This window comes from Maniola jurtina, chromosome 3, assembly GCF_905333055.1.
Source record: "Maniola jurtina chromosome 3, ilManJurt1.1, whole genome shotgun sequence".
Taxonomy (NCBI): domain Eukaryota; kingdom Metazoa; phylum Arthropoda; class Insecta; order Lepidoptera; family Nymphalidae; genus Maniola; species Maniola jurtina.
In genome coordinates this window covers 10502123-10528748 of record NC_060031.1, presented here as the reverse complement: position 1 = coordinate 10528748, position 26626 = coordinate 10502123, and the positions used below count along the sequence as shown (strand labels likewise).

Below are 26626 nucleotides of genomic sequence, written 5' to 3'. Positions count from 1 at the left end.
CTAGACGCTGTAAAAAAATCTTGTGACATTCGTGTATAAGACAGACGTCCAATCATTAGACAGCGTGATAGATCTCATGCCAGAATTTTAATATTCTACAGCTTAACTGAATTGAATAATTAAACCCTATAGCACTGGTGATACAAGAGATTTTAAGAATGTGCAAATCTGAGATACTGTTAGATTAGGTTAAACCTAATCCAATGAGCGATTTCTTTATATAAAATACTAGCTGACCCGACAGACTTCGTCCTGTCAAAAAGATTTGTAATGTGGCAGTTTTTGTGCCTACGTATTTTAAAAAATTCTCCTGAACAGAACCGTCACCCTGGTGATAGGGCGTTGTGAATAAAAAATAATTAAATAAAACATATATAAGGATTTAAAAGTAAGTAATCGCTTTATTGTTAATCATGTGAATCATAATTATTATTATTATCATTGTAGTGCTTTGTGGTATACGATGTTTTTTGTTTGATTACCTGGCGCATAGATAAACAAATCTGATGGTTTTCCAACACGGGAACAGGCAACATACAATTGACCATGTGAGAAACATGGGTTTTCTAGATTAATACCACAAACACTTAATGATTGCCCCTGGGACTTGTTTATAGTCATAGCAAAAGCAAGCCGCACTGGAAACTGTAGTCGTTTAAACTCAAATGGCACATCAGTCGGAATCATTGGGATGCGCGGTATGAGAACATCTTCTCCTTTATACTTTCCTTTGAGTATAGTTGCTTCTATCACATTGTTTAGTAATTTTTTTATCGCTAACCGTGTACCGTTGCAAAGACGCGGTTGGTTGATATTTCGCAACATTATAACCACCGATCCAACCTTTAATTGAAGATTGTGAGGTGGCAATCCTGGCAAATCCAGCGAGTTTAAAAATTCCGGTGGATAGTTGACTACATCATCTTGATTAGTAGCCGAATCAACTGATTTATATATCCTCAATTCGCCTGTAATTTGTTCTTCAATTTTGAAATTTAATTCATTTACATCTATGTTTTTTGCAGCCAGTATAGCTCGTTCGCTCAACCAATCATGGTTTCTGTAATTTTGAGAAACATCTGGAAACACCTTCTGAATAAGTTCATCTTTTGATCGAGTTAACTGACAAAAACTTTGAGGAAAGTTAATGCAGCCAGTCAACATGTCTATAGGAAATTTGCCATTACCAATGTCAATGAGTTGTTTAGAGAATATGTTTCCAGATTGGTCATTTTGCAACTCGACACGCATATTCTTGCTTAAATGAAGTACTTTGACATGTTTCCACAAATTGGAGGACTTTAGACATGCATTGAGTTCATCAGCTGGCGTTGATCGTGGAATCACTGGCAATGTTTGACGAAAATCTCCTGCTAGTAAAATCATTGCACCACCAAATCGGTTATTATTGCTCCGTAGATCTTTTAAGGTTCTGTCTAAAGCCTCCAAAGATTTTTTATGTGCCATCGTGCATTCATCCCAAACAATCAATTTACATTGCTGCAAAACCTTTGCCATTGCAGAGTTCTTCGAGACGTTGCAGGTTGGAGTTTCATTGCTTTGCATATTTAATGGCAATTTTAGTGCTGAATGGGCTGTTCGACCACCTTCAAGCAAAGTTGCTGCGATTCCCGACGAAGCGAGTGCGAATTGTTGCTAATATTAATGAAATCAAAAAAGTTTTTCCTGTACCACCAGGTTAGGTAACAGACAACTTTTTTTTTTTTTTAAATTTGATATGACTTGAAGTCAAATCCTTTTAAGCCGTACGAATTGTTTTATTTATTTAAAATTTGTATATTAAAAATAATAAAACACTGTTGGTAACGCGATTTTTGTTTGACTGATGTAATGACGTGGAAACTGATGCATTTTATCTCGCGTGCCGAAACTAATACAAAAGAAACGCGAGTTTCGGAACGCGACATTAAACTCCTCCAACTATGTATTCTGTGCTCCAACGCACACACGCACATTGTTTTGATAGATATGATCTTTGACGTTAGGAACACACCTACATTGCTTAGACAACAGTGAGTGCTTGTAATTTAATATGAACTTTATACCATAGCAATAAAGCTCAAATTGACTACGTTTTAGTTAGAAATCATTTGTATGGGAAAAAGAAAAGGACTATTTTTAGGGTTTTTCCAGCAATAATTCTAATTTTTCTCGCCGTAAAAACCATCCTTGAACTTCAACAAACATTTTAAAAAAAGATTTGGCCAAATTGGTCCAGGCGTTGTTGAGTTATGCGCTTACCAACACATTTTGCGATTCATTTTTATATTATAGATACAAAATTTATCTTAAGTCAGGTAAGCAGTCAGCACTTTTTATCAAGAAATCGTTAATTTCATTAGAAAGTGCGCCATCACTCGTATGTTTGAATATCATCTGGCAGAAAATCTATGTTACATATAAATTGGTAACTGATTTTTCGGCTACTTCCAATAATATCCGATCGAGTTGTAATTTTGCAGACACGCGTGGTTTGGATAACAAAAGATGATTGTGGTATCATTTACCTTACCAGTTACCTCTGATGATCGAGATGGAAGGTGGACATTGGAAGGTATCATGGCATTTAGCAGGACAATCGAATTTGGATTCATTTGTTTTGTTTTTATAATTACTTTTCAAAAAATATAATGACAATAGTCTGATAATGTAGATATTATGGCTGGATAACTTCGCGTTTGAACCCACATACATATTTTCATGCAGAAGTTTCAATCCTTTTTAGTACATTAAAAGTTTTGACTTTGAAAAAGTTTTTGTTTTAAATTTAACTTATTAGTCTGTGATCTATACTAAGGTGAAATCAGAAATAAATGCAGCAACATATTAAGCTTTATGGAGGCTGAAAATGCTACCTAATTACTTTCAAACCACTACACTTTACGCATAACATTTTTAATTGCCGAACATAAAATTTCAATTGCTTTTACGAGTTGTTTTCTAAACAATATGATGCTAAGTGGTGTGACGTGACTGATCTGACATAACCTATGTAACGTCCCTGGAACTGTGACGACATTTCTGTGAACTATGAATCACGCGTGTCTGCAATTGACCTGTTTTGATTTGATGTCGGATCTCGGCTTTTTTGCTTTGGCAAGTGTTACTCATCATTGACTCAGGATAGCCAAGTTATCAATGAAATGTTATGTAATCGCTCCATGCGGCACGCGAGATTCTATATAGGTAGGTATACATAGATTTCAGATCTCAATTGTTTTAGGAATTCCCATTTTACTAACAAACTGTGTCTGATTTTTAATCTCCAGAGATCCACTGGCCACATTCAAACCAAACAAGCAAGCGTGTTGGGTTTAGAACTTAATTTATTGGATAGAACCTAGGTAGGTAGCTCTATATTTGAATTCGATCTAGTTCATCAAATTATGATCTAATTAAGTAGCTCGCGTACAAACCTAGACGTGACCTAAGCTTTTAAGGCATCTAATCTACCTACAAGCTATAATTGTTCTAGGCGTCACTAAACCATTAAATAGCAGTAATTTTTTTCTAAAACTTGAGTAGCACTCGTAGTCAATTTACATATTTATAGCCCCAGAAAGAGTTAGTGATTGGCAATCATGATATTCGTCGCATACTTAAGCGATGTGTTGATTTGAATTATATTGAAGAGGTTAAATAGTTTCGTGTGGCGATGACGCCGCATCAGCCAGCCGATGCCGGCGCTCCGTGGGCTATGACATCAGCTGGGCATACGTCAGGGCGCGTCATACGTATCTTCAACGGATTCTCCGTACCATTCAGTCAGAGTCTTGTCATAAACCAATTAACATATAAATATTACATTATCTTTATTATTACATCAGTCTGCAACGAGCGCTTGTTGAATACGGCCGTATACAGTAGTGTTATATTAATTTTTAAACTACCGTCTCTCGGTTCATGTAAGACGCAGATAAAATGGTTGTTAAAAAATGTGCATCGTGCAACAAAAACATTACGAGAAAGTCTCCTGGCCTGGAATGCAGCAGGTGCAACAAAGTGGTCCACGCTGATCCATCATGCACTAAACTCTCGAACAAGCAGCTGCATACCTTAAAAAACGCTACGGGTATAGAGTGGAGTTGTGAGGAGTGCCTACTAAACGTGACTCGCAGGTCGTCGTTCATTGTCCCTGATGATGACGCGGACGAGGACTCGGATTCTGGGCACACCCTGCATTCAAAATCCGTCATCGACACACGAAAGCTGGTCCAGGACATCAGCAGAGAACTCAAAAAAACATTCCGTGAAGAAATTTCTCAATTGGAGACATCCTTAGAGTTCCTACATGATCAGCTCAATAATATGGAACATTCGATGAAAGCTCAAGATACTAAAATTAAAACCCTCGAGAACAAAAATCAAGACTTATTTAACAAAAACAAACACCTGGAGCTTCGCGTTGCGGTTCTGGAACAAGGCGCGAGGCAGAACGAGCAAAACGCGCTGTCAGCATCGCTTGAAATCGCCGGTTTGCCTGACTTTCCTCCCGTGGAACTCGACAACGTAATCACCGCGGTAGCATCTAAATTAAACGTAGACAAGGGCGTAATACAGTCGACCCAACGTTTGTCTAGTGGCAAGGATAAACCATGCACCATCCTACTACAACTCAAGACAAAAAATGCTCGAAACGAATGGATTACAGCTAGTAAGGAAAAAAGAATCACAGTCGCGCAGGTGCTGCCTAATGTTGTTAAAGAAAAGGCCGACGATCGTGTGTTTGTGAGAGAGGCGTTAACAAAACACGTTAAAACCCTACTTTTTAATGCTAAACTAAAACTGCGCAACTCTTTTCAATTTGTATGGTGCAAAGACGGGAAGGTTTGTGCTAGGAAAAGTAACAATAGTAAAATCTTTTATATTCGTTGTCTTCAAGACATTGATCTAGTATTAAGGGAAACTGCAATTTAATCTTTTAAGCGTACCTACCCGACGTCTCTTATTATAACTATATATACCTATTATTCATATTTTTGTCGATAAATCATGTCTAAAGTTAATGAAATTTTTGATTGTAAATCTATTAATCATTTTTTTCGAAATATACCCAGCCATAGTAAACTCAACTTTACATGCCTACATATCAATATTAGATCCATTATTAAAAATTTTACAAAACTGTTGCAAGTAATCCACAGTTGTAGTTTTCCATTGGATGTTATAATAGTCACGGAAGCTGGAATTTCTGACAATATCGTTCATTTATATAATATAACTGGCTATAACATGCACCCAAGACTGCGAATAAATAAGAAAGGGGGCGGTATCATTGTTTATACCAACAACTCAATAAAATTCACACCCGTCCTGTATAAAAGTAACACATTTGAAAACCTTACTGGGATTCTTAAACTTCAAGGTCATGAGGACACAGTCCTGTGTGCAGTTTATAGGCCACCGTGTACTAACAAAATTATCTTTGTAAAGGAATTAAGTAAGTATGTTTCACACTTCGATCACAAAAGCAATATTCTTCTTATCGGCGACACCAATTTCGACCTAAAAAACATATCATCATACACAGATTCATATCTGGACACATTGAGCGAGGCCGGTTTAATGTGCGGAATCACGACATACACTAGAATAGAACCGAGACTTAATCGAGTAACAAAATCATGTATAGACCACATTTTTGCGCGATTCCCCACATTACAACCGTACTCCGCTGCGCTGGACGTCGTACTGGCGGACCATCGCGCTATTGTGTTCGCGTGCGCAAACGACGCCGTGCCTACTCCTAGCAATGTACAGGTTGTTTCGAAAGCGTACGTTGACCGCGAGGTTTTATTTGATGAACTAAATAAAGTTGACTGGGCGCAAACTAATTCAATGAATTGTCCTAATCAAATTCTTAAATTTATTACTGATTCTCATGCGAAAGCTTGCGTCACGGCTAGTAAAAATTGCACCCATAAACAACGGAAACAACAATTTAGGGCTCCGTGGATCGACTGTAACGTAATAAATCTTTGTGATAGAAGGGATAAACTGTTCAGCTTGTGGAAAAAGAATCCTAATGATGACAAACTAAGGTTAGACTACATAAAATCGCGTAATAAAGCTAATAAAGTACTAGATGACCGGCGAAATTCATATTACCTTAAACGTATAAATAACAGCTTTAACAACTCTAAAAATATCTATAAAATAATAAATGAGATGATGGGTCGTGTATCGTTATCTATAGATGATTCAATTTTAAAAGCCTTCGAAGCACAAGGGTTGTCCTGTAAGGCCATTGCTGACGGCTTTGCAAACGAATTCGACATGGCTGTTAAGTCTATAATTCCAACCTGCACTAACAAGCTTCTGGATCCTTATTTATATAGAAAGTCCCTAAACTCCTCCATTTTGTTTCAGAAAGCGACAAGCACTAAAATTTCTAAGATTATTAAAAACTTAAATGTAAACAAAGCACCAGGGGCGGACGGCATCAAGGTCAGCCATATAAAAACGGCTAGTGACAAGATTTCTTTGGCCATAGCAAATCTTATTAACAGCAGTGTCAAAAGCGGCTTTTACCCAGACAGTCTAAAAAAAGGATGTGTGCGACCAGTTTTTAAAAAAGGGAAACGCAATGACTTTTCTAACTATCGACCGATCACGCTTTTGTCGTCGGTAGATAAAATTGTGGAAAAATTTATCTGCGAACAAATTCACGCGTTTTATAAGAATAATGAAGTCATTTACCACAATCAATATGGGTTTCAGCAGGGAAAGGGAACAATAGATCTTCTTTCAAAATTCAGTGACCAAGTAAATGAATACCTTAACCAAAAAAAGCACGTCCTTGCACTGTTTATTGATTTTTCACGCGCTTTCGACACTCTGAACCATAATCTTCTGCAAAGTAAATTAGAAACATGCGGCGTTCGAGGTCCATTGCTCGCTTGGTGCGCAGACTATCTCCGTAATCGTACATTCAATGTACGGATTGGTAACGCCTACAGCGACACCCGTGTGGCTAGTGAAGGCACGGCACAGGGCTCCGTCCTTGGCCCGTTGCACTTTTTGTCGTATGTAAATGACATGAGAAACTGTATCCAGCATTGTTCATGCTACCAATTCGCGGATGATACTTGCATCCTTTTCGCTGACCGGGATCCTGATAAGATCTGTGATGCATTGCAGACGGACTTCAACACCCTGACCATGTGGTGTCACGATGCGGGTTTAGTTCTTAATGTCAAAAAAACCAAATTGATTCACATCAGATCAGCCTATCTAAAATATCTCCCCTTTAAAAAAATTATAGCTCACGATCATGTCTGTCTACACAGTGATAATCTGAACTGTTGTAATTGCCCTTCGATTGAGCTAGTCGACCGATATACCTATCTCGGTCTCACCATTGACTGTAAATTCAACTGGGGTTTGCACATAGATTATGTATGTAACAAACTAAGGCAATTTCTCGCTAATATAATTATCTTGAATCGACGGATTCCATTTAAAACCAAATTAATGCTATATAACTCATTTGCTCTAACTTACGTACAATATGGTCTCAGTAGCTACGGTCGAACTTATAAAACTTACCTCAATAATATATATAAGTTACAGTTAAGAATTTTAAAAACTATTGTCTCCAGTTCCATCAAATCGAAATACGACGGCAATGAACTAGGGCTATTTAAACACTGTAAAACATTACCCGTTCAGGAACAGTTTAAATGCTCATTGTTAAAGGAGGAGTTCTTCAACGAGAAGATACTCCGGAAAATAGAACATCCTGTACAGACGCGAGTGATGACGGCTAACCGCCTGCACACTACGCGCGCTAACAATACTTACGGCGAGCGAACCACCGCGTACTTGGTTCCGCGATTCATAAATGAACTACCTCCAACGCTGATTAAAAAAATAGATATTAAAAACATTAAGTATAAATTAAAAGAATATTTTTTAGCAAAGTTAGATGGCTGAGTCTTTTATGTCTATGTAGATTATATTATAATTATTTATATTAGTGCTAATCCTATTGACCCTTATGTACCTTCGTTGCAGCTAGGCACCGAGGACAAACCTCTGTGGTTTTTTCGGTGTTTTAGTTAAGCTTTTATTTGTATATATTTTGTAAAAAAATAATAATAAAAAAAAAAAAAAAAAAAAAAAAAATCTATACGATTACGAAACTGATACCTTAATACTATTTAAGCGATGATCTCAAGGCGTCATGTAGTAATCATGTTTCGTAATAATTTTCTTTGCATGTTTTGATTTATATCTCAGCTTTGTTAATCGTTTGTGCACGACGATTGACTTTTGAGTTATTGATTAAGGGCCATTGTGCAGGTGATGTTGAGTGGTGCACTTTGATAGCAATGATGCAGGGCTGCCATGTTTCTGAGATGACAAACACAATTGGTCAACGATTTAATAGCGATGATCATAATAATTTTGAGATGTTTTGCTATTTTGAGATTGAGAGTTTTGTTAGTGAGGTAGGTAGATTGTAGATTTTTTAATATACGTATTTATTTAACAAATCAAATTCGTATAGTTTTTAATGTGGCTGGTGTACAAACTCGTTTTACTTACGATCTACTAAATAATTATATTGGTAGAGTCAACGGCATACATAAATCTCGTCTCGCGATAACCTACTTCATAATTTTATGTTGATAATCGGATCTTTTTAGGGTTCCGTACTGAAGGCTGCCAACCCTATTAGGTAGTTTAGGTACCTACTAAGCCTTCGCTTCGCTGTTCGGCTGTGCTGTCTCGTGAACCGTAATAGGTAGAGATACAATTTTCAAAGAATGTGTATTTGCCGCTGTAATAACAAATTACAAAAATTTCAAAATGGCCGCCATGAATATTAAGAAAAAACGAAGTGTTAAGTATTTTTTGTACGATATGAGTGTGAGTTTGTGAGTCTTGTGTGAGTTCGACTCGCGCTTGACCGATTATTTCAAACTCCTAGTATTTTTATTTACGAATAGATAGATACATAAACCATGGCAACCCTACTTTGGAGTCCCTAAGCGTCTTCGTGTCTCGATTCGTGTAGGCGGTATAGTCAGTATTCGAAGTACAACTCTTCGTGTGGTATAGCCAAGCGCGTGAGACGTTTTCTGATTGATAATCATCGGAGTACCCAGTGACTCATGCATAGATAAAACATTACAGCAATGTGGTTCCTTTGACACTATTCAATAGTTTCATTTAGTGCTGCACATTGTCCTTGCGCTGAATTCTAAACCAGTTCCCAGAAAACAATAAAACTGATACATGGAGACTGAAGGTTATATCTATTGTACTTTTATTATGATTTGTATCATCGATGTAACAACACTAAGCTTTCTTGGTAAAAGTAACTTAAAAAATTACAACCTTTTTATATCCCGCAGGTAGGTGGGATAAAGGTACAAAGGTTATACGTCTTTTTATTAAACGACGAACTTTTCCGCAATAAATTGTGATTGTACCTACTCCGATCGGAACTCATACATATTATTTGTACATACCTAGATAATAATCCAATAAAATTATTATGGAAATTATTTCTATAAATTAAGTATTATTTTTGGAATTATATTAAAAGTTAATTAAATTAAATTTTAATAAAAGTATAATTTATTTATTAAATTAAATTAATTTTTGGATGTATTTATGTAAACAATAAATGATTATTTTATTGTTATTAAAGAAAAGCGCGACGGGCGTGTTGTTTTCTTAGTAACCATTGAAAAAAAATTACTTATAAGTAATAAATAAGCGTATTTTATTTAGTAACTAGCTGATGCCCGCGACTTCGTTCGCGTGGATGTAGGTTTTTAAAAATCCCGTGGAAATTCTTTGATTTTCCGGGATAAAAAGTAGCCTATATGCTAATCCAGGATGTAATCTATCTACATTCTAAATTTCAGCCCAATCCGTCCAGTAGTTTTTGCGTGAAGGAGTAACAAACATACACACACACACACACACACACACACACACACACACACACACATACAAACTTTCTCCTTTATAATATTAATGTGATATAGTTTCTAACAGTAATCGTGAACGCATTATTAACATGTGACCTTTGCCATGTTTCAGATTCCGGAGTTCAATTTGGATGGCACCAGCAGTCTAAAGCACAACGGCAGCGCCAAAGACTTGGCCTCCGTAATGGAGAACCTCAAAAAGAGCAGCCTCGTCTCCCGCCAGAACCAGAGCCTCAACACGCAGGTCACCAGCTCTCTGAAACAACAAGTAATTGACTTTGTCATAATATTATAACATCCATCATCATCATCATCATCATCATCAATCGATAGACGTCCACTGCTGGACATAGCTAAGCTAACGCTGCGCGGTGCAAAGTCGCCATTCCAGCAGCCAGCACCTTGTTGGGATCCCACTTGGGGTTTTCGAACTAGGTAGGTATATATTCTCTGCCCATTGCCACTTCAGCTTCACAAACCGCTGAGCTATGTCGGTTATTTTGACCCTCCTATGGGTCTCACATTTCCACATTTCTGGTTTGGTCACGTAAAGAAACGCCAAGCATAGCTTTCTACATTTACCTAGTATTAAGGATGTACAAATCATGGAGATCAACATACCTTTTTTTTTTTAAATCTGGCTTTACTCTGATTAGCCAATGTCAAGTTTGTGATATTTTCAAGTTATTGAATTTATACAAGTATGGACTCCGTCTGCGCCGGCGCCCGCTGACATACGCGCGGCGCCCCTTCAGAGCGCTTCCCAGTCAGTTCCACCACCAAAAAACACCAACTAACACAAAAACCAGCCACTCTTAGCAAAAAAACACTCCAAACAAGCACAGCACGCGCCCCAGCAAACGCCATCACAGACGAAGTCCACGGACTCATCAACATACCTACTCTTGTAGCAAGTTGCAGAACATTCGTTTCAACGAATATTTTATTAAGTCTTCGATTGATTTTGATGTGCGTAAAATCTTGCATAAAGCCTGTTTATACAGTATAAATGATTTAAGGTTTAAAAGATCAAGGCGAACTGGAGTCTTTAAGCAATAGAGTCATTAGGGCCCAATCTATAATAATAATCATAAAATGTTATTTTTAGCCGACTACGGCAAAGCCAAAAGAAGGGTTGTGATTTTCATGAAAAAGAAAGTTACATAGTGATCGGCGTCGAATTTCGAGGTGTTTTGCAATGTAAAACCTCACTAGCTTCCACATAATTTATCTCTATGCTACCTACCCTGCGAAAGTATGTTTGTTTGCTAGTTTGTCCTTTAATCACGCTGCAACGAAGTAACGGATCGGTTTGATTTTTTGCATAAATATAGGCTAAAGACCTGGAAAGTGATATAGGCTACTTTTTATCCCGAATAATCAAAGAGAAATTTTGATTTTAAAAACCTAAATCCAAGAGGACAATGTCGCGGGCATCAGTTAGTAATTTAATAAAGCTATTTGGATTCAGTTTGAGCACAGTTTTCCGAAAATTAATGTAAAAAAAATATTAAAGCTATTTGGTTATTTTTGAGTTCCAGCAGTTTACCGAAATGCATTGTCAACAAATACTTTTCTTGTACATATTATTCTTCTTCTTTTTACAACCTCTCCCAATTCCAAGGGTCTCTGGTAGAGATCTCTTACAGAGATCAGTGCTTTCCTGTCCACTTTTTATCTTTTTGGTCTTTTGATTATTAAAATTTTTGGTACAAATTAATTTAAAAAAAATATACTTAGAAATGTTTGTTCCAATATAGATTCTGGGCTATTTCGACATTGGCCTCGGTGAGTTCATAAAATTACTAGTTTATTTTGAATTCGGCGTGCGCGAGTTACGAGAAAAATAAATAAAATAAAGCAAATGCGCCGCACCGAGCACAATATGGATGGGATGAGTATACCTATTGTTAGAACTACTTGGAACAATCGACTGCAAGGTCAACGGAATCCATAATTATTTGGGAACTAAGATTTTAGCATGCCTTTGTTTTCAAATTAACGTTGCAATTGATCTGAATCAAAAATCCTTGGTTATATTTGCAGAACCGAGATATCTTGATTTAAGACAGAAATAGTATCTCCTACTCAGGGTTTCTTTCATAAATTAAAATGTAACTTTAATAGCTTTGGAATTATGAATTCTGTTTACTATAAATCCAGCAGTAAATAAGGCTGCGCTTGCGCATATCCGCTGTCTATACGTATTGGCAGCGAGCCATAGAACCAAACAGCAACGCGAGATGGCGTAACGTAAGACGAGAAAAATCGTACCGTTTAAAAAACTGCCAAGTTCGAGTCAGACTCGCGCACCGAGCGAGGGTTCCGTATGTTAGCAGGGTATATCTATAACATTCATTTAGATAAATTATTCTCCCTCTTAAAGACAGAATAATCTAGATGGCACTACAAATTAACAGATACTCAAAAAAATCGATAGATAGTTTGTTGAATTTAGTTTTTTTTTTTAAAGAAAATTCAACATTACAAATTAATTCATGAGTAGGATGCGAACTTGCAACATTGTACATAATAATGCGGAACGCAGTTGGTCGCGGACTACGTTCTGCGTAGTTACTTAAAATAAAATAATTAATTATTTATGCTGAGTAAAACCATAGGTATTATAGCCTCTAATAGTATTTCCAAACATTTGAATCAATATTTTTTGGATTTATTCTTTTACTTGTGCCACAAGAGTCAGTAAACTTAGGACTTCTGTGAAAATACACTTTGAAAAGCGTGTAACTTTTTATTTCGATAAACTAGGTAAAAATACGCTTTGAAAAGCTTGTAACTATTGGATAGAATCAGGCGTTACTTTGCGGAAGTTCATGTTTAGCAAGAAACAGTTAAAAATTATTTTGCGGTAATCCGCCAACAGACTGTCCAACTGTTGGCGGATTATAGCAAAATAATTTTTAACTGTTTCTTGCTAAGCTTGTAACTTTTTATTTCAACTAACTAGAAACTAAATTTTTACAGCAATAGTTAAGAGGCCACTCAAGCCGTTTCTGAGAAATAGAGCATTAGCGCAAGAGCAGACTGACCGCAAAGTGATCCTATAGTTCCGTTTCCCATTATAAGTTACCGTGGAACCCTAAAAATTTAATAATACAGTAAACAAAATATTAAAAACTAGTAGGTAGCAAACTTAATACATACTATCATCATCTACCTACTGTAAATACTTAAATAAAAAACAGTAAAGTGATTTAGCTTTTTCCACCCTTTTTTACCCGACTGCGGCAAAGCCAAAAGGAAGGGTTATGATTTTAGCAGTCTATGTATGTATGTATGTGTGTATGTTTCTATCTAGATTCTGTGTGTTCCACCGTAGCGCCTAAACTACTGGGCCGATTTTGATGAATGAGGTGTCAATCGATTCGTCGTAAAGGTCCGAGTGACATGGGCTACATTAAATCGACCTAACGGATGTTACAAGAAAAAAATTGGGGGTCTCCATATTTTTTTTTTGCTATTGTATCGAGAGGGGTGTCAAATGAAACAGAAGAAAATTCTGAGTTTATAAATGTACCACAACATTAAAATATACAAAGCGACAGAAAAACAATTTTACTATATTGCAGTCGGGTTTTAGTTTTCAACTTTATCTTGTTACGTTATCAGTTGATTACCATATGAAAACGTAGTCATAAACAAATTTTTATGTGCTAAAAAAAACTCACAGTGAACTTATTCACTTTAGAAGTTAATTTGCTCATACTCGTACAAATATTAATATGTTAGACTAATATGATTGTCATATTGTCATTAAAATTTTTGTTCCTCAGTTTGTCTGGCTCTCCCACGCAAGTGTAGAGCTTGTCTATTAGGTGACAGCAATGTATTCAAAGAATACCTAATGGTATTTTTACCTAAATAGGACATGATTATTAAATACAACCTTTAAAACTCCTATTGTATTGCATCGGACAAAATAATTTATTATGCTCAGCAAAAATCAGTATAAACAATACAATGATATTATTATTGATTTATTATTATCTCTGCAGTGTTATTGTCTACGATTAAGTAACCACAGTAATACCTAGTCATCTTAGAATAAAAACTTAGCTAGTCATTTACATAAACCGATATTCTTACGCGAACAAGCCAAAATTATTTTCCATTTCATTCCTTGGTACGTTATCTTTTTTTTTTATCTTTAACGATAATAATCTAACTATTGTCTGTCTGCCTTTACGTATATTTTTAACAGCTTTGTTGATTCTATTCTAATGGGTTTATAGAATGATTAATCAATAATAATGTAGGTAACTACGCCGATTAAATACTACTAAAATATGTATATTACACTACTTAACTAGAATTTAAAATATAAATTATACCTATACTTACAAGTGTAAATTAAAAATTTATAATACCCCCGACAAGTCAAGGTTACAAGTAACTAGAAAAGAGCTAAGGTTACAGTAACTAGAAAAGAGCTGATAACTTTCAAACGGCTGAATCGATTTTCTTGGATTATAGCTAAAAGAACACTCTCGATCAAACCACCTTTCAAACAAAAAAAACTAAATTAAAATCGGTTCATTAGTTTAGGAGCTACGATGCCACAGACAGATAAACAGATACACACGTCAAACTTATAACACCCCTTTTTGGGTCGGAGGTTAAAAATTGATTGTTTTATTTAAAAATCTGTACCTACTGTATCTATTATCCCAGCTAAAGCTTTTTTCATATTATTAAAGATTCAAGACAAAATATAAACAAATAGTTATTTCACGGTTGTCAACATAGCTTAACTACTGTTCGTCTGAATCAATAAAAAATCTTAAAGGAATGCAAACCCTGAGCTATCTCGCGTAGCTAAAGAATTGTTTCCATGACTGGAACTAATAAAACTGCAATACTTCTAAATCTAAGTGGTTGAAGATTTTACAAATCATTTAGTTGGAAGTAAAATCTTTGCAGTACTTATTTAAATCCTACTCATAATCTAGAATCGGTTGCAATGCTTCTCCTGGATTGGCTCACATTGCAAGATCCAAGCCTGAATATATGAATATTCAATTCAAAAGTTTGTGTGGGAATTCATGTTGTAACGTAAACAGTCTGCACAAACGTTGGCCGAGGGGTTCAAGGCCTGGTGCTGCATCCCACCCACGCCTGTTGAATCATTCTTATTGCTTCCCAATAGCGACATGACGCCCCTGCCAAAATTATGGCCATACTTAATTTTATTTATCTCTGTAAAACTTCATGCCTATAAGTAATATTTTTTGTGATGATTATTCTTTTAAATACAAAACAATAGCTTAACGAATATTATTTTTCGGCATCGATCTAAGTAACTTAAACATACTTATTGCTGAACGATAACGTGCATAACTATAAACAAGTGTAAATTAAAAATCTATAACACCCCCGACAAGTGAAGGTTACAGTAACTAGAAAAGAGCTGATAACTTTCAAACGGCTGAACCGATTTTCTTGGATGATAGCTAAGAACACTCTCGATCAAGCCACCTTTCAAACAAAAAAAAAACTAAATTAAAATCGGTTCATCAATTTAGGAGCTACGATGCCACAGACAGATACACAGATACACGTCAAACTTATAACACCCCTCTTTTTAGGTCGGGGGTTAAAAATCAAAAAAACCGGCTTGGAAGAATTATTCTAGAATATTGCGCAAATATTTGGAATGATTGAGCCATGACTGTTTGTTGATGACTAAATTACTTTTGAAGTAGAAATATAAATAGAAAGTTATTTTTAAACATTTCTATTTTCGGATTTGATAAACTTGCTACTGACTATGTAATAGGTATAATTCGGCGGCAAGTGCGCCAAAACGCGTGACGCCCGCACGAACATCTGTAGCATTGGCACTGAACTCAACAGTCCTTGTCTAGATAACGACTGTGAACGAAGTGTTTTATCAAGCCGAGTGGCTGCTTTTTGTGATATTTAAAACATAATATAAAACCTTATTGCATCTTCCTGTTTTAGTTCAATCAAAAATAATTCATTAAAGGTAAAAGAACAGATCTATGTGCAGTTCGCCTAAGAAAATTGGGTCGGCATACTAGAATTTTGTGAGTTATAACTGTAACGGTACGTTTGTTTACAGATGGTGTCTAGCACTACATCTAGCAGCGCTGTCTCGAGCCAGAGGGTCCAGAGCTCGTCGCAGCGCGCTAGTTCTATGAAGTCGGACCTCACTGAACTGAAAAGCTCCATTTCGGAAATGAAAACGCTTAGTAACTCTGCCGCCTTGAACTTCGGACAAAGGTGATTCATTTTGCCGATTATTTTTGTACCTATTTGAGTTTATGTAATAACATACTTTTACAATGTTTTGTCAATGAGTATTAACGATAACACCGTTTCTGGCCCACCTGAGCGGCCTTGGCGCAAAGCCAATTCTCCTCCACTGATTTTCCTCGCCCCGCGTTTGTATGTAGTTTGATGCCGACAAACAATAGAAACAGTGCCGTTCCAGTGAATCTTATTTAAATTAGTAAATGTAACTTTCTAATTAGAAGTAATTTTTATCACTGTGGCTTGAAGAAATATCCTAATTTGGTTAAAAACGCCGTTGCAGATTAAGAAGCTCGATGGAAAATATAGTTGATCAAGATGAAAAGAAGGAAAGGCATATTCCCGACATACGCGACCTTAGTGACATGGGCGATATTGGAGACATGGGCGACATGAGTGATTTGGCTGGCGACGGCCCTCTAGTTACATTCCCAGAATCAGACACACCACCACCTGACAAACAATGTCTCTTAGCACCTAACGCTGCAACTGTAGGGACTAACGCTGCTAACGAGCTAAAATATAGTGCTGCACGTATGACTTCCGCCAGCTCGACGCGTGTTGTCACGGACGGTTATAGTGCATCAAAATCCGCCGCAAACAGTACAAGGATGCGACGATTGCAACATGGAGATATGCAATATGCAGAACATAGTGCTGCCGGGGCATCTCATAGACTGTTGCAAGCGGAGGGCCTCACTGCGGAACAAAATGCCGCATATCTTCAAGTAAGTTTTCAAGATTTTTGACCCCTGTAAAAGTCTCAAATATGGAATTAGGTGTGTAGGACTTATCATAACAACACACTTATTAAAATTACCTACGTTAAGTATTTTTCATATTACTTTGGTACGAATATTTGTGAGTTTAAAAACTGCCGAAATACCTAATAAGTGCGTCTAGGTTTCTGCCGCCAGCAAGGCGCGCCGAAGGACGCGACCTCGCGTGACCTGGCTCGATCGATATCCTAGAATGACGTCTCACGGCTCACCAATGCGGCGCTAAAACATTCAGTCGAGTTCGGCTCCTTGCCTTGTTAACATCCAAGAGGTTAAAGATGTAAAACACCGCACTATGGCCGCACGTTTCGTGGCATGGACGACCAGGATACTGCGGCGCGGAGGATCACCGGGGGCGGTGGGCTCATTTTATCTATAAGCGCTTATCGGAGCGTTTACCGAACCACGCTCCTCTCAGTCAACGTTGGAACGTCGCCGTGCGTGCGAGCATACACGGAAGTTAAATCATTGCGCATGCGCGTTCACACGGGTACACGAATAGACGGCTTTAATTTTAGAAGCGGAATGTCTTCTGGTGAGGGTTCGGCCCCGTGGCCGGTACGCCGAGGCGTCCTGTCGCGTTTCCCCCCCAAGCCGTGTAATCCTTCGGTGAGAGTACGTTTCCCCAGAATATTTTACTATCGACCTTCTAAAACGTGACGTCTGTATACAAACTTTAAAATTATCATCGAATGCCCGCGAGTACCGCGCGATTGGCCTATATCCAATAGAAGCGATTCAGCGTTCAATCCGAGCCATGACGCGCACTACTTTTGAATGTAAAAGTAGTTTTCATCCCGAGACGAACGAATGTCCACCGCGATATCACAAATTCAATTTAACTGAATTAAATCAAGATCAAGAAATTATGTCTTCGAAACGACGGCCGAGACCCAATTTGCGTATCATTATTCCTGTAAATTTCCAAATATTTGTATTAACGTTGTGTAAAAGTGCCAAACAAGTGTTAGTGATAATGGTTATTTGAGTCACAGTGGAAGTTTCCAGATTTAGAATTTAAAATGTGCCCTTTATTTTGGATCTGAACATTGATGTTGTGAATTTAATTGGAAAATTTGTGTCTTTTAGGAAAAACGTTCGTTACAAGCCGGCGAAGTCACAGCACAAGAAGCGAACAATATGTCTGCATCTAGTTCTCGTTTGCAAACTGAAGCATTTAGTGCCGAAAAGAAAGCCATGGCTTCATCACAGGCACGGCAGACGGTCTCGTCCAGCGGCATGTTCAGTCATAAGGAACACTCAAGCGTGGCGCACTCCAACATGACTATTTCAAGCAAAAACCTCTCTTCTAAATCAACTTTACTATCTTCACAGGTAAGGATTTTCTTAATATTTAAATCTGGGGAGAATGGGAAGACACTGCCTCCTGTAACACAGGTTTTACTTCCTCAAAAGGCAGGGGGCTCATTGGTACTAATTGATTAATACCATTTTGTAAAATTAATAAAGATTATTAGTATTATTCAGGCTAACATAATTAGGTTTTTCATTGTGCTTTAGTAGTTGTTATTCACTCATCGAACTACCGAGTTATGTTGCATACATACGTTAACCATTATTTGTTGTGACGTAGGTGTGACTTTTTAAAACAGCATACCGTATACTTGTGTTTCAGATGAGCCAATTGCTAAACGGTACCGTGAAACCTGGTGATGAGGATCTATCGAACTTAACATTTGAAGATTTAGATAGGTTAGATGCAAATTCAAATCAAAAGGACGTCGAGTTAGCCATACAGAAATATTCATACAGAATGAATGCATTTATAGCAGCTATGAAGAATAACCAAATAGACATGAAAAATGCGTGTGTACAATTTAATAAATTGAATGAAATGGTGCGAAGAGCATGGGCGGTTCCAACATACGGGCATGAGTTGGGTTACTCCTTATGCAATACGCTAAGAACCTCTGGAGGTCTAGATATCTTAATGGCGAATTGCTTGGAAACAAACAATCCCGATTTACAGTTTTGCTCCGCGAAATTGCTTGAGCAATGCCTTACAACAGAAAATAGAGCACACGTTGTAGAAAACGGACTCGAAAAAGTTGTTAATGTCGCTTGTGTATGTACAAAACACGCAAATTCTGTAGACCACGCAAGGATAGGCACTGGAATATTGGAACACCTGTTTAAACACAGCGAAGGCACGTGTAGTGACGTTATTAAGCTCGGTGGCTTAGATGCAGTTTTATTCGAATGCAGAAAAAATGATATAGAAACTTTGCGACATTGTGCAACAGCGCTAGCCAATCTTTCGCTATACGGTGGAGCTGAGAACCAAGAAGCCATGATAAAACGAAAAGTACCGATGTGGCTTTTCCCTTTAGCTTTCCACAACGATGATAACATCAAGTACTACGCGTGTTTAGCCATCGCAGTGTTGGTAGCTAATAAGGAGATAGAAGCTGCGGTGTTAAAATCTGGTACATTGGATTTAGTAGAACCGTTTGTTACCTCGCACAACCCGTCCGAATTTGCTCGATCTAATTTAGCACATGCCCATGGTCAAAGTAAGAACTGGTTGCAACGATTAGTCCCCGTCTTGAGCTCGAAAAGAGAAGAAGCTCGAAATCTGGCAGCATTTCATTTTTGTATGGAGGCTGGGATTAAAAAACAACAAGGTAACACAGAAATCTTTAGAGAAATAGGAGCGATAGAAACCTTGAAAAAAGTAGCTAGTTGCCCAAATGCAGTAGCATCAAAATATGCTGCCCAAGCGTTGAGACTCATCGGGGAAGAAGTTCCGCACAAACTGTCGCAACAGGTTCCGCTTTGGTCAATAGAAGATGTACGAGAATGGGTGAAACAAATAGGATTTTCAGACATTGCGACAAACTTTTATGAAAGTAGAGTGGACGGCGATTTATTATTACAAATAACGGAAGATAATCTCAAAGAAGATATAGGATTACATAATGGAATCAAACGTAAGAGGTATGGTATTTCTAAAGTTAAGAAGTTTAATATAAATAATATGTAGGTATTGTTAATTATGTACTTATTATAAACTATTTTCATTTGTATTTGACTGTAATGATACGTGCAGTTAAGATAAGGTTTGTCATTAAACAGTCATTAGATATTAATAAAACTGTTTTGTGATAAAATGTACATTAAGTATTGAATAAGTAGGTACCTAATATTATTAATGTTTACAGATTCACAAGGGAACTTCAACAATTAAAGAAAATGGCGGATTACAGCTCACGGGACACGGGAAGCTTAAATGAGTTTTTACAAAGCATTGGTCCAGAATACACAATTTATACGTATTCAATGCTAAACGCTGGTGTCGACAAAGAATCTATTAGAGAATTAAGCGACGAACAACTTGAACTTGAATGCCGGATACGTAACAGTATACATCGGTTACGGATTCTAAACGCAATAAGAGGTAAGATCAATCGGCAAGGTCCGAACAGTAAAAAAAATCTCATTAACAAAACGGGGAACTTTATTACATTAATTATTTTTACAAACAAGTTCATCATTTTATTTTGCAGCATACGACAATCTACTCACCAAAGGCGATGAAAGTTCAGAAAAGAACTTAGACGTATTTGTGAGTTATAGAAGATCGAACGGTTCACAGTTGGCGAGTTTGTTAAAAGTACACCTACAAGTACGGGGCTTCACCGTGTTTATCGACGTGGAGAGGTTAGAAGCCGGAAAGTTTGACAACAATCTGCTCAGAAGCATACGGCAAGCGAAACACTTTTTGCTAGTTCTCACGCCAAATGCTTTAGAAAGATGCAAACACGATAATGAACAAAAAGACTGGGTACATCGGGTGAGTGTCATGCTTTTTAACATAGGTTTATAAACCTTCTGAAACCCTTATTTTTCATTAATAATTTTGAAATTTAAAACTTTTCAATAACTCTTCAAAGTATTCGTCTTGATTTAAATTAATTTATTTGTTTGGTTACTGAAACAGTACAGTTTTACAAAGTTTAAAATGAGGACAAGATTTGAATTTTATGTAGGTAATGAAATCTGTCACTAATATTCTATTGATAAATTGATACAGGAAATAGTGGCAGCCTTGCAATCACAGTGCAATATCGTCCCAATTATCGACAACTTTGAATGGCCGGAGCCAGAGGAATTGCCTGAAGACATGCGCGCCGTGTGCCACTTCAATGGCGTACGGTGGATCCATGACTACCAAGACGCGTGTGTTGAAAAACTTGAAAGGTAAAAAAAATATCGAGAATAATATACCCTTCAGGTTCAAAATGTTGAATTCCTAAAATGTTGAATTCTCATAATGTTGAATTTGCAAAATGTTGAGTCCTAAAATGTTGACCTAAATAAAGACTTACCGTCAAGGTTGTCAGTTTTAGACCATTTATGTGACGGGGGATACCTCAAAAACGAAACGAAAGCTGAATATCCAGGAGGGGAAGATAAATTATTTTGCATAGTTCTTGCATTTATCAAATTTTTTTTGTGGATACTCAACACAACTCCGAAATTTAACATTTTGCTAATTCAACATTATGAGAATTCAACATTTTGAACCTGAATGTAATATACAAACAGCACGATTTCAGAGACCATAGATAACTATGTAATTATTCAGTCTAATGGAACAATACATATTATCATGGTAAACTATGACAGACACTATTAACCTTAATTTTAATGGTTAAAACCGATGATGGCCAAGATGACAATTATTATCATCCATTTGAGTTCTATAGCAATGCAAAAGCAAAATCAATAAAGCAAAATAAATAATAAAGTATCGACTAATTTGTGAGAATAGTCGATACTTTAATTTATTTCTTAAACTGGACCTTTTCAAGTAAAGATTTTTATATAAACCTATGAGGATGATATTGCCATTGTCGCAAATAAAATAACCATAAGCCTACGTTGTCGTATTAGTTTACAAATTGCGAAAAATAAATTAAATTTGAGTTTCGCGGGCAGGCCGGTCTCATGACCCTTAATTGAGGATTGCTTTTGTATTTGCGTGTGCTGTGCAATTTCCTTTGGCCCGTTTGGGAAATCTTTCGTATACCTAATCCAATAACTAGTAAATATATTTTTGTTCTAGTTTCCTTCGCGGCAAATCAAATTTGGCGAACAGAATGGAAGGTCCGCTGCGCAGCCGTGGCGATGTGCAGACGCCAGGCACGGCGGCCATCGGACGCGGTCCGCCCAACTACCAACGCATGCACTCCACCGAGAGCAGGGGTAGCGATAAGGCGGATTGACTAGAACCGTTACACACTCTGCCACCTGTCAGGTATGTGCTGAATGTTTAGCCAACTATGTAGGAAGTCAAGAGGTCCAGTGGTGTGTAGAGCAACCCCATCGTAAGGGCTCAAGGCAGATAGCTGCTCTTGCACCTGATAGTTGATACCAATCTTTAGTTAATTAGTTGATACTGTACTGTCTCAAGGCTTTGAGGTGCGATTTTGATTTGTTCCACTCCACAATCTGGGCACTAACCCAATTAAACCCAACAATGTTATACTTTAGTGATACGGGTTATTAACTTTAGTGATCGTATTACATTACCAGCATGCATTGCAAATTGCGATCTTCGCAAATCATTAATTACTTAAATGATATTTTTTCGATCGATTTAATTATTATTTAATCAATTTGTTATTTATTTGCAGACCCCGGCGAAGTCGGCAGTCATCAATAGACAAGGCATTAGCGAATTCACAAAGTTGTGAACAATTGCCTAGCAGTAGCACTTCTTCGCCTGTCAAAACTTTATACAGTCTTCCTGAAAGACTATCTGAAAGTAGTGATAATTTAGAATGTAAGCAAATTCAACAGACCTCACATAGGTGTCCTTCCTGCGACGGTTTGCTGGACTCAAATGAACACACACAACTCTCCTTGCCAGCACCCTTAGACGCCACCACACAAACTAAGAGGAAGAAGAACTTTATGGACAGATGTGTGAATAAAGTGAGACTTTGCTGATGCTTACTGAAAAATGTGGCTTGCCACAAAACCTACTTTTGTGTAATAAAGTGCTTGCAGAGTGTGTAAGTTATAGACTGTGATGGGCTGCACTTCCACAAACAAAGATACTTGTGATAATTGATGTTACAAGAACTAATTAACTATATTATTTATGATTATATTAATTATTTTAATATTGTAACAATGGGGTTCCAGGCTTTTTAGAATTTTACAAGGAACTTCATATATTGTGGTTTATTTTATTTTCCAATCAATTGATTAAATCTAGTCACTTTACTATTCAACATTTGTCGGTTTTTGGTGCAATAAATACTATTTAGATAACTTTACACTGGCACACATAATAATTATATGAAGTTGTTAATTTTTTGTAAATAACTTTAATAGGAGTTGTGATAACATCAATTTTTAGTTCACACCTGTCTAATCAATTTGTTTTACAAGTTTTATTTGTGTGTGGAGAGCAAGCCTATTGGACTTTTTCTATTTTTTATTGCATATTTAAGTGAATCTTATTTTAAAGTACAAAAGTGTGCGCAGTCATGTAAATATACCTTGTGTATGCTGCTATTTAAAATTGTTTGTGGTCAAACGTATTGGTAAATATATTTTATGTAATCTCAATGAGTGCATGTGAAAGATTTACAAATATTGTGACAAGTGATTGCTACCCTACGATGTTTAAAGAACATTGGACGTGGTGGCAATAACGGCAATTGGAAATGTCAGTTTGCTATTCATTTTAGTATGGCAAATTGTTATCTTTTTGTTTGCTAATAAACTTTTATGTATCTCTCTTCACTCTCTATAGATGTTAAAAATGAATTTATGAATAACTATAGCTATTTTATTTATTCTAGTTTCTTGCCACTAAAGTATTTGTAAAATTTCCTGTGAAATTTAATAATAATTGCATAATAGATATGTGATAGCTTAGATCTTTTACATAATATAAACAAGAGTTTTAAATTGCTTTTAAATGTTGACATTCACTGTACCTAGTAATTTATTTTCTTCGATCACTATCAAAATTGTATTATAATATATAAAGTGCTGTACAAAATTTTACTTTAGATTTTAGGTTTAAATAAGTCGTTCACATGAGTTAACCATAATTATGATAATTTTACCTTGTCATGATTAATGATTATATTATTTATGTTTAGCCTAACCATAATATAAATGGTAATAAACATGTATACAACTTTCATTTATTTTACCCCTGATCTTTAAGATTCCTACATCTTGATCTTTTGCACAGTGCTTTCAACAGTTAAATACACGCAAGATGCCTGATACTTGCTGTGTATTTTGTATTTAAAAAGATATACTATAAGTAAAGGTTCTGTTACTTGAAGAGCTTGTGAAATTGCTGTTATTATAACAAACATCATATAATCGCAAAATTGAGTAAAAAACAAAGATATAAAATCCAAACAGATTGAAGTGCATCCACTCACATAGGTACACCAGTCAGTAGATCAAGAATCAAAATGTAAATTTAAAGAAAATACAAAATAGTGTCATGCTTAAAGTATCTTCTTAAGTACCTACTGATTTTATGATATATATAAAAAAAAATACTTGCACTTAAAACTGTTTATTATTTACATTCTACAAGGCACAATACATAAACATAATAATATTATTACATCTAGTACATTGAATTTTTTCTCATTATTGTCATGCTATGGCAACTTAAAGCTACGGGAGTTAAGACTTTTAGCAGCGCCATCTATGAAAAGGATAGGCTACAAAAATATGACGGATTACGCAGTGTTACTAGACTAAAATATACAATTACAAGATGGGAATTTGTACAAGTTAAAAATCATCCTTATTAATTAATTTATCATTGAATGATAGAAAAAAACACACAAAAAATATGTCCTGTTAAATAAATGTACCCTAAACTCATTTTTGGCTGTAATGATATATGTAGAGTAATTTATTGTTCTTTACTGATGCCCTATGTAAAAATGGTCATATTTAAGTTTAGTAATATGGCATTACTTTATTGCAAATGGCTGCGTATGAGTTTCAAGTCGCTCGTATTAAACTTTTGCAATAAAATTCTGTATGTCCTGTCCTGTCCTGCCCGGCTAGCATGGGCAGTAGATAAAAATTATATCCACTGATTTCTATGACATCAGTGGATATAATTTTTATCTACTGCCCATGTTAGCCGGGCAGCTAAGTACAAATTGTCATTCATCATAAAATATGTGGTTAAAAATATTTGGTACATGTATTTGTATTATTTATTAAAATATAAAGAGAAATTTAGAAAAAAAAACATAAATAATATACTAAATAAATTATGATTAATTATAATGACTTCTGGTCAAGGGTCCAGAGTTCCATACTGGGCATACACCTCTAACTTTTCTAGTTATGTGTATTTTAAGCAATTAAATATTACTTGCTATAACAGTGACGGAAAACATCTTGAGGAAATATGCATGCCTGAGAGTTCTCCATAATGTTGACAAAGGTGTGTGAAGTCTGCTTATCCGAATTGGGCAGCATGGTGTGACTATGGACTAAACTCTTATCATTTGGAGAGGCGACCTGTGCCCATTAGTGGGCCGGCAATGGGTTGATTATTATGATGATGATTTGCTGAATTATAAAACTGGTGTATGGTATATTATAACAATAATAAATCACTGGGTTTCTAATTTTTCTAATAAAACATTGACATTCTGTCTGAACATCTCATCCAGTAAGTTTGAACTCTTCAGTATTCAACAACAAGTTCAAAATCTAACTAATACTATCTAAATAATAATACTAACTACACAATATGCAACATGATAGAATAAAATTAAATACCTACTTAGTACAATATAATATATAATATGTAATTTACAAAAAAGTTCAATTTTTTGTACACTGTAAACCTACTGTAAAGTGATTTACTTATTTAGTATAAGTCTCGAGCACAGAAACTTTCAATATCTGGAGAGATCATCTTCGAATATTAACTTGAATAGAGAATGAGCACTCATTGCAACCAATATTCACTTCGTTGGAAGAAAGTTCACTTGCCTTCAAATAGTAGACTCCATTACACCTGCACTGATACGTGTAAACACCTTCGGAGGCATCATATCCCATTTCTGTTAAAGATATAGTATCGTACAACAAAAGCTGATCGTTTTCATAACAGGCCAGCTCCGCGTCATAATGTTTCCGACTTACAGGATCTTTTAAAATGGACCATGCTTTTTGTAGAAGATAAAATTTCTCCTCGTGTCCATGACCGGCTTTATCTGGGTGAATTAACAAAGCTAAACGTTGATAATTTCTTTTCAGTTCCTCATCTGAAGCTTTTCGTTCACTGTGGAGTACTTTATAATAATCGACCGGTTTATTCGTTTCCATTTTTTTTTTAATTATTATTGACTTTTATAGTTGTTAATGTTGTTCTCTCCGTTCTCTCTCTTGGAGTTCAAGCAATAACCAAGCATTCAAGTTTCAACTTGGAAACTTGGATCAAAGAGTATGTAATCACTATGACTTGGATTCCTCTGTGGTATTCCTAGTCTGTGCAAAGACTTGTTTACTTTTTTTGTACGGCCCTGGATATCACCTTTTAAGGCC

General features: G+C 36.2%; 2 protein-coding genes across 9 annotated transcripts in view; one reads left to right on the top strand and one right to left on the bottom strand.

Moving 5' to 3' along the window:
- LOC123880800 (NAD(+) hydrolase sarm1) overlaps positions 1-24217 on the top strand; it is a 92839-nt gene extending 68622 nt beyond the window's left edge. For all 8 annotated transcript variants that reach the window (XM_045929107.1, XM_045929108.1, XM_045929112.1 and 5 more), the window contains 10 exons: positions 10081-10236; positions 16072-16232; positions 16546-16990; positions 18131-18376; positions 18678-19999; positions 20224-20459; positions 20569-20855; positions 21096-21262; positions 22131-22322; positions 22702-24217. In XM_045929107.1, coding sequence (XP_045785063.1) covers positions 10081-10236; positions 16072-16232; positions 16546-16990; positions 18131-18376; positions 18678-19999; positions 20224-20459; positions 20569-20855; positions 21096-21262; positions 22131-22290 — 3180 coding nt within the window. In that variant the 3' untranslated portion in view covers positions 22291-22322; positions 22702-24217. The remainder of the gene's footprint in view (positions 1-10080; positions 10237-16071; positions 16233-16545; positions 16991-18130; positions 18377-18677; positions 20000-20223; positions 20460-20568; positions 20856-21095; positions 21263-22130; positions 22323-22701) is intronic.
- Positions 24218-25990: 1773 nt separating this feature from the next.
- Positions 25991-26407, bottom strand: LOC123879096 (DPH4 homolog). Its single transcript, XM_045926636.1, has one exon. The coding sequence runs from the start codon at positions 26405-26407 to the stop codon at positions 25991-25993; it is 417 nt and encodes a 138-aa protein (XP_045782592.1).
- Between the last annotated feature and the right edge of the window lie 219 nt (positions 26408-26626).

Excerpts from the sequence above, each read along its gene's own strand:
- LOC123879096 (XM_045926636.1), bottom strand. The coding sequence starts at position 26,407 with ATGGAAACGAATAAACCGGTCGATTATTATAAAGTACTCCACAGTGAA.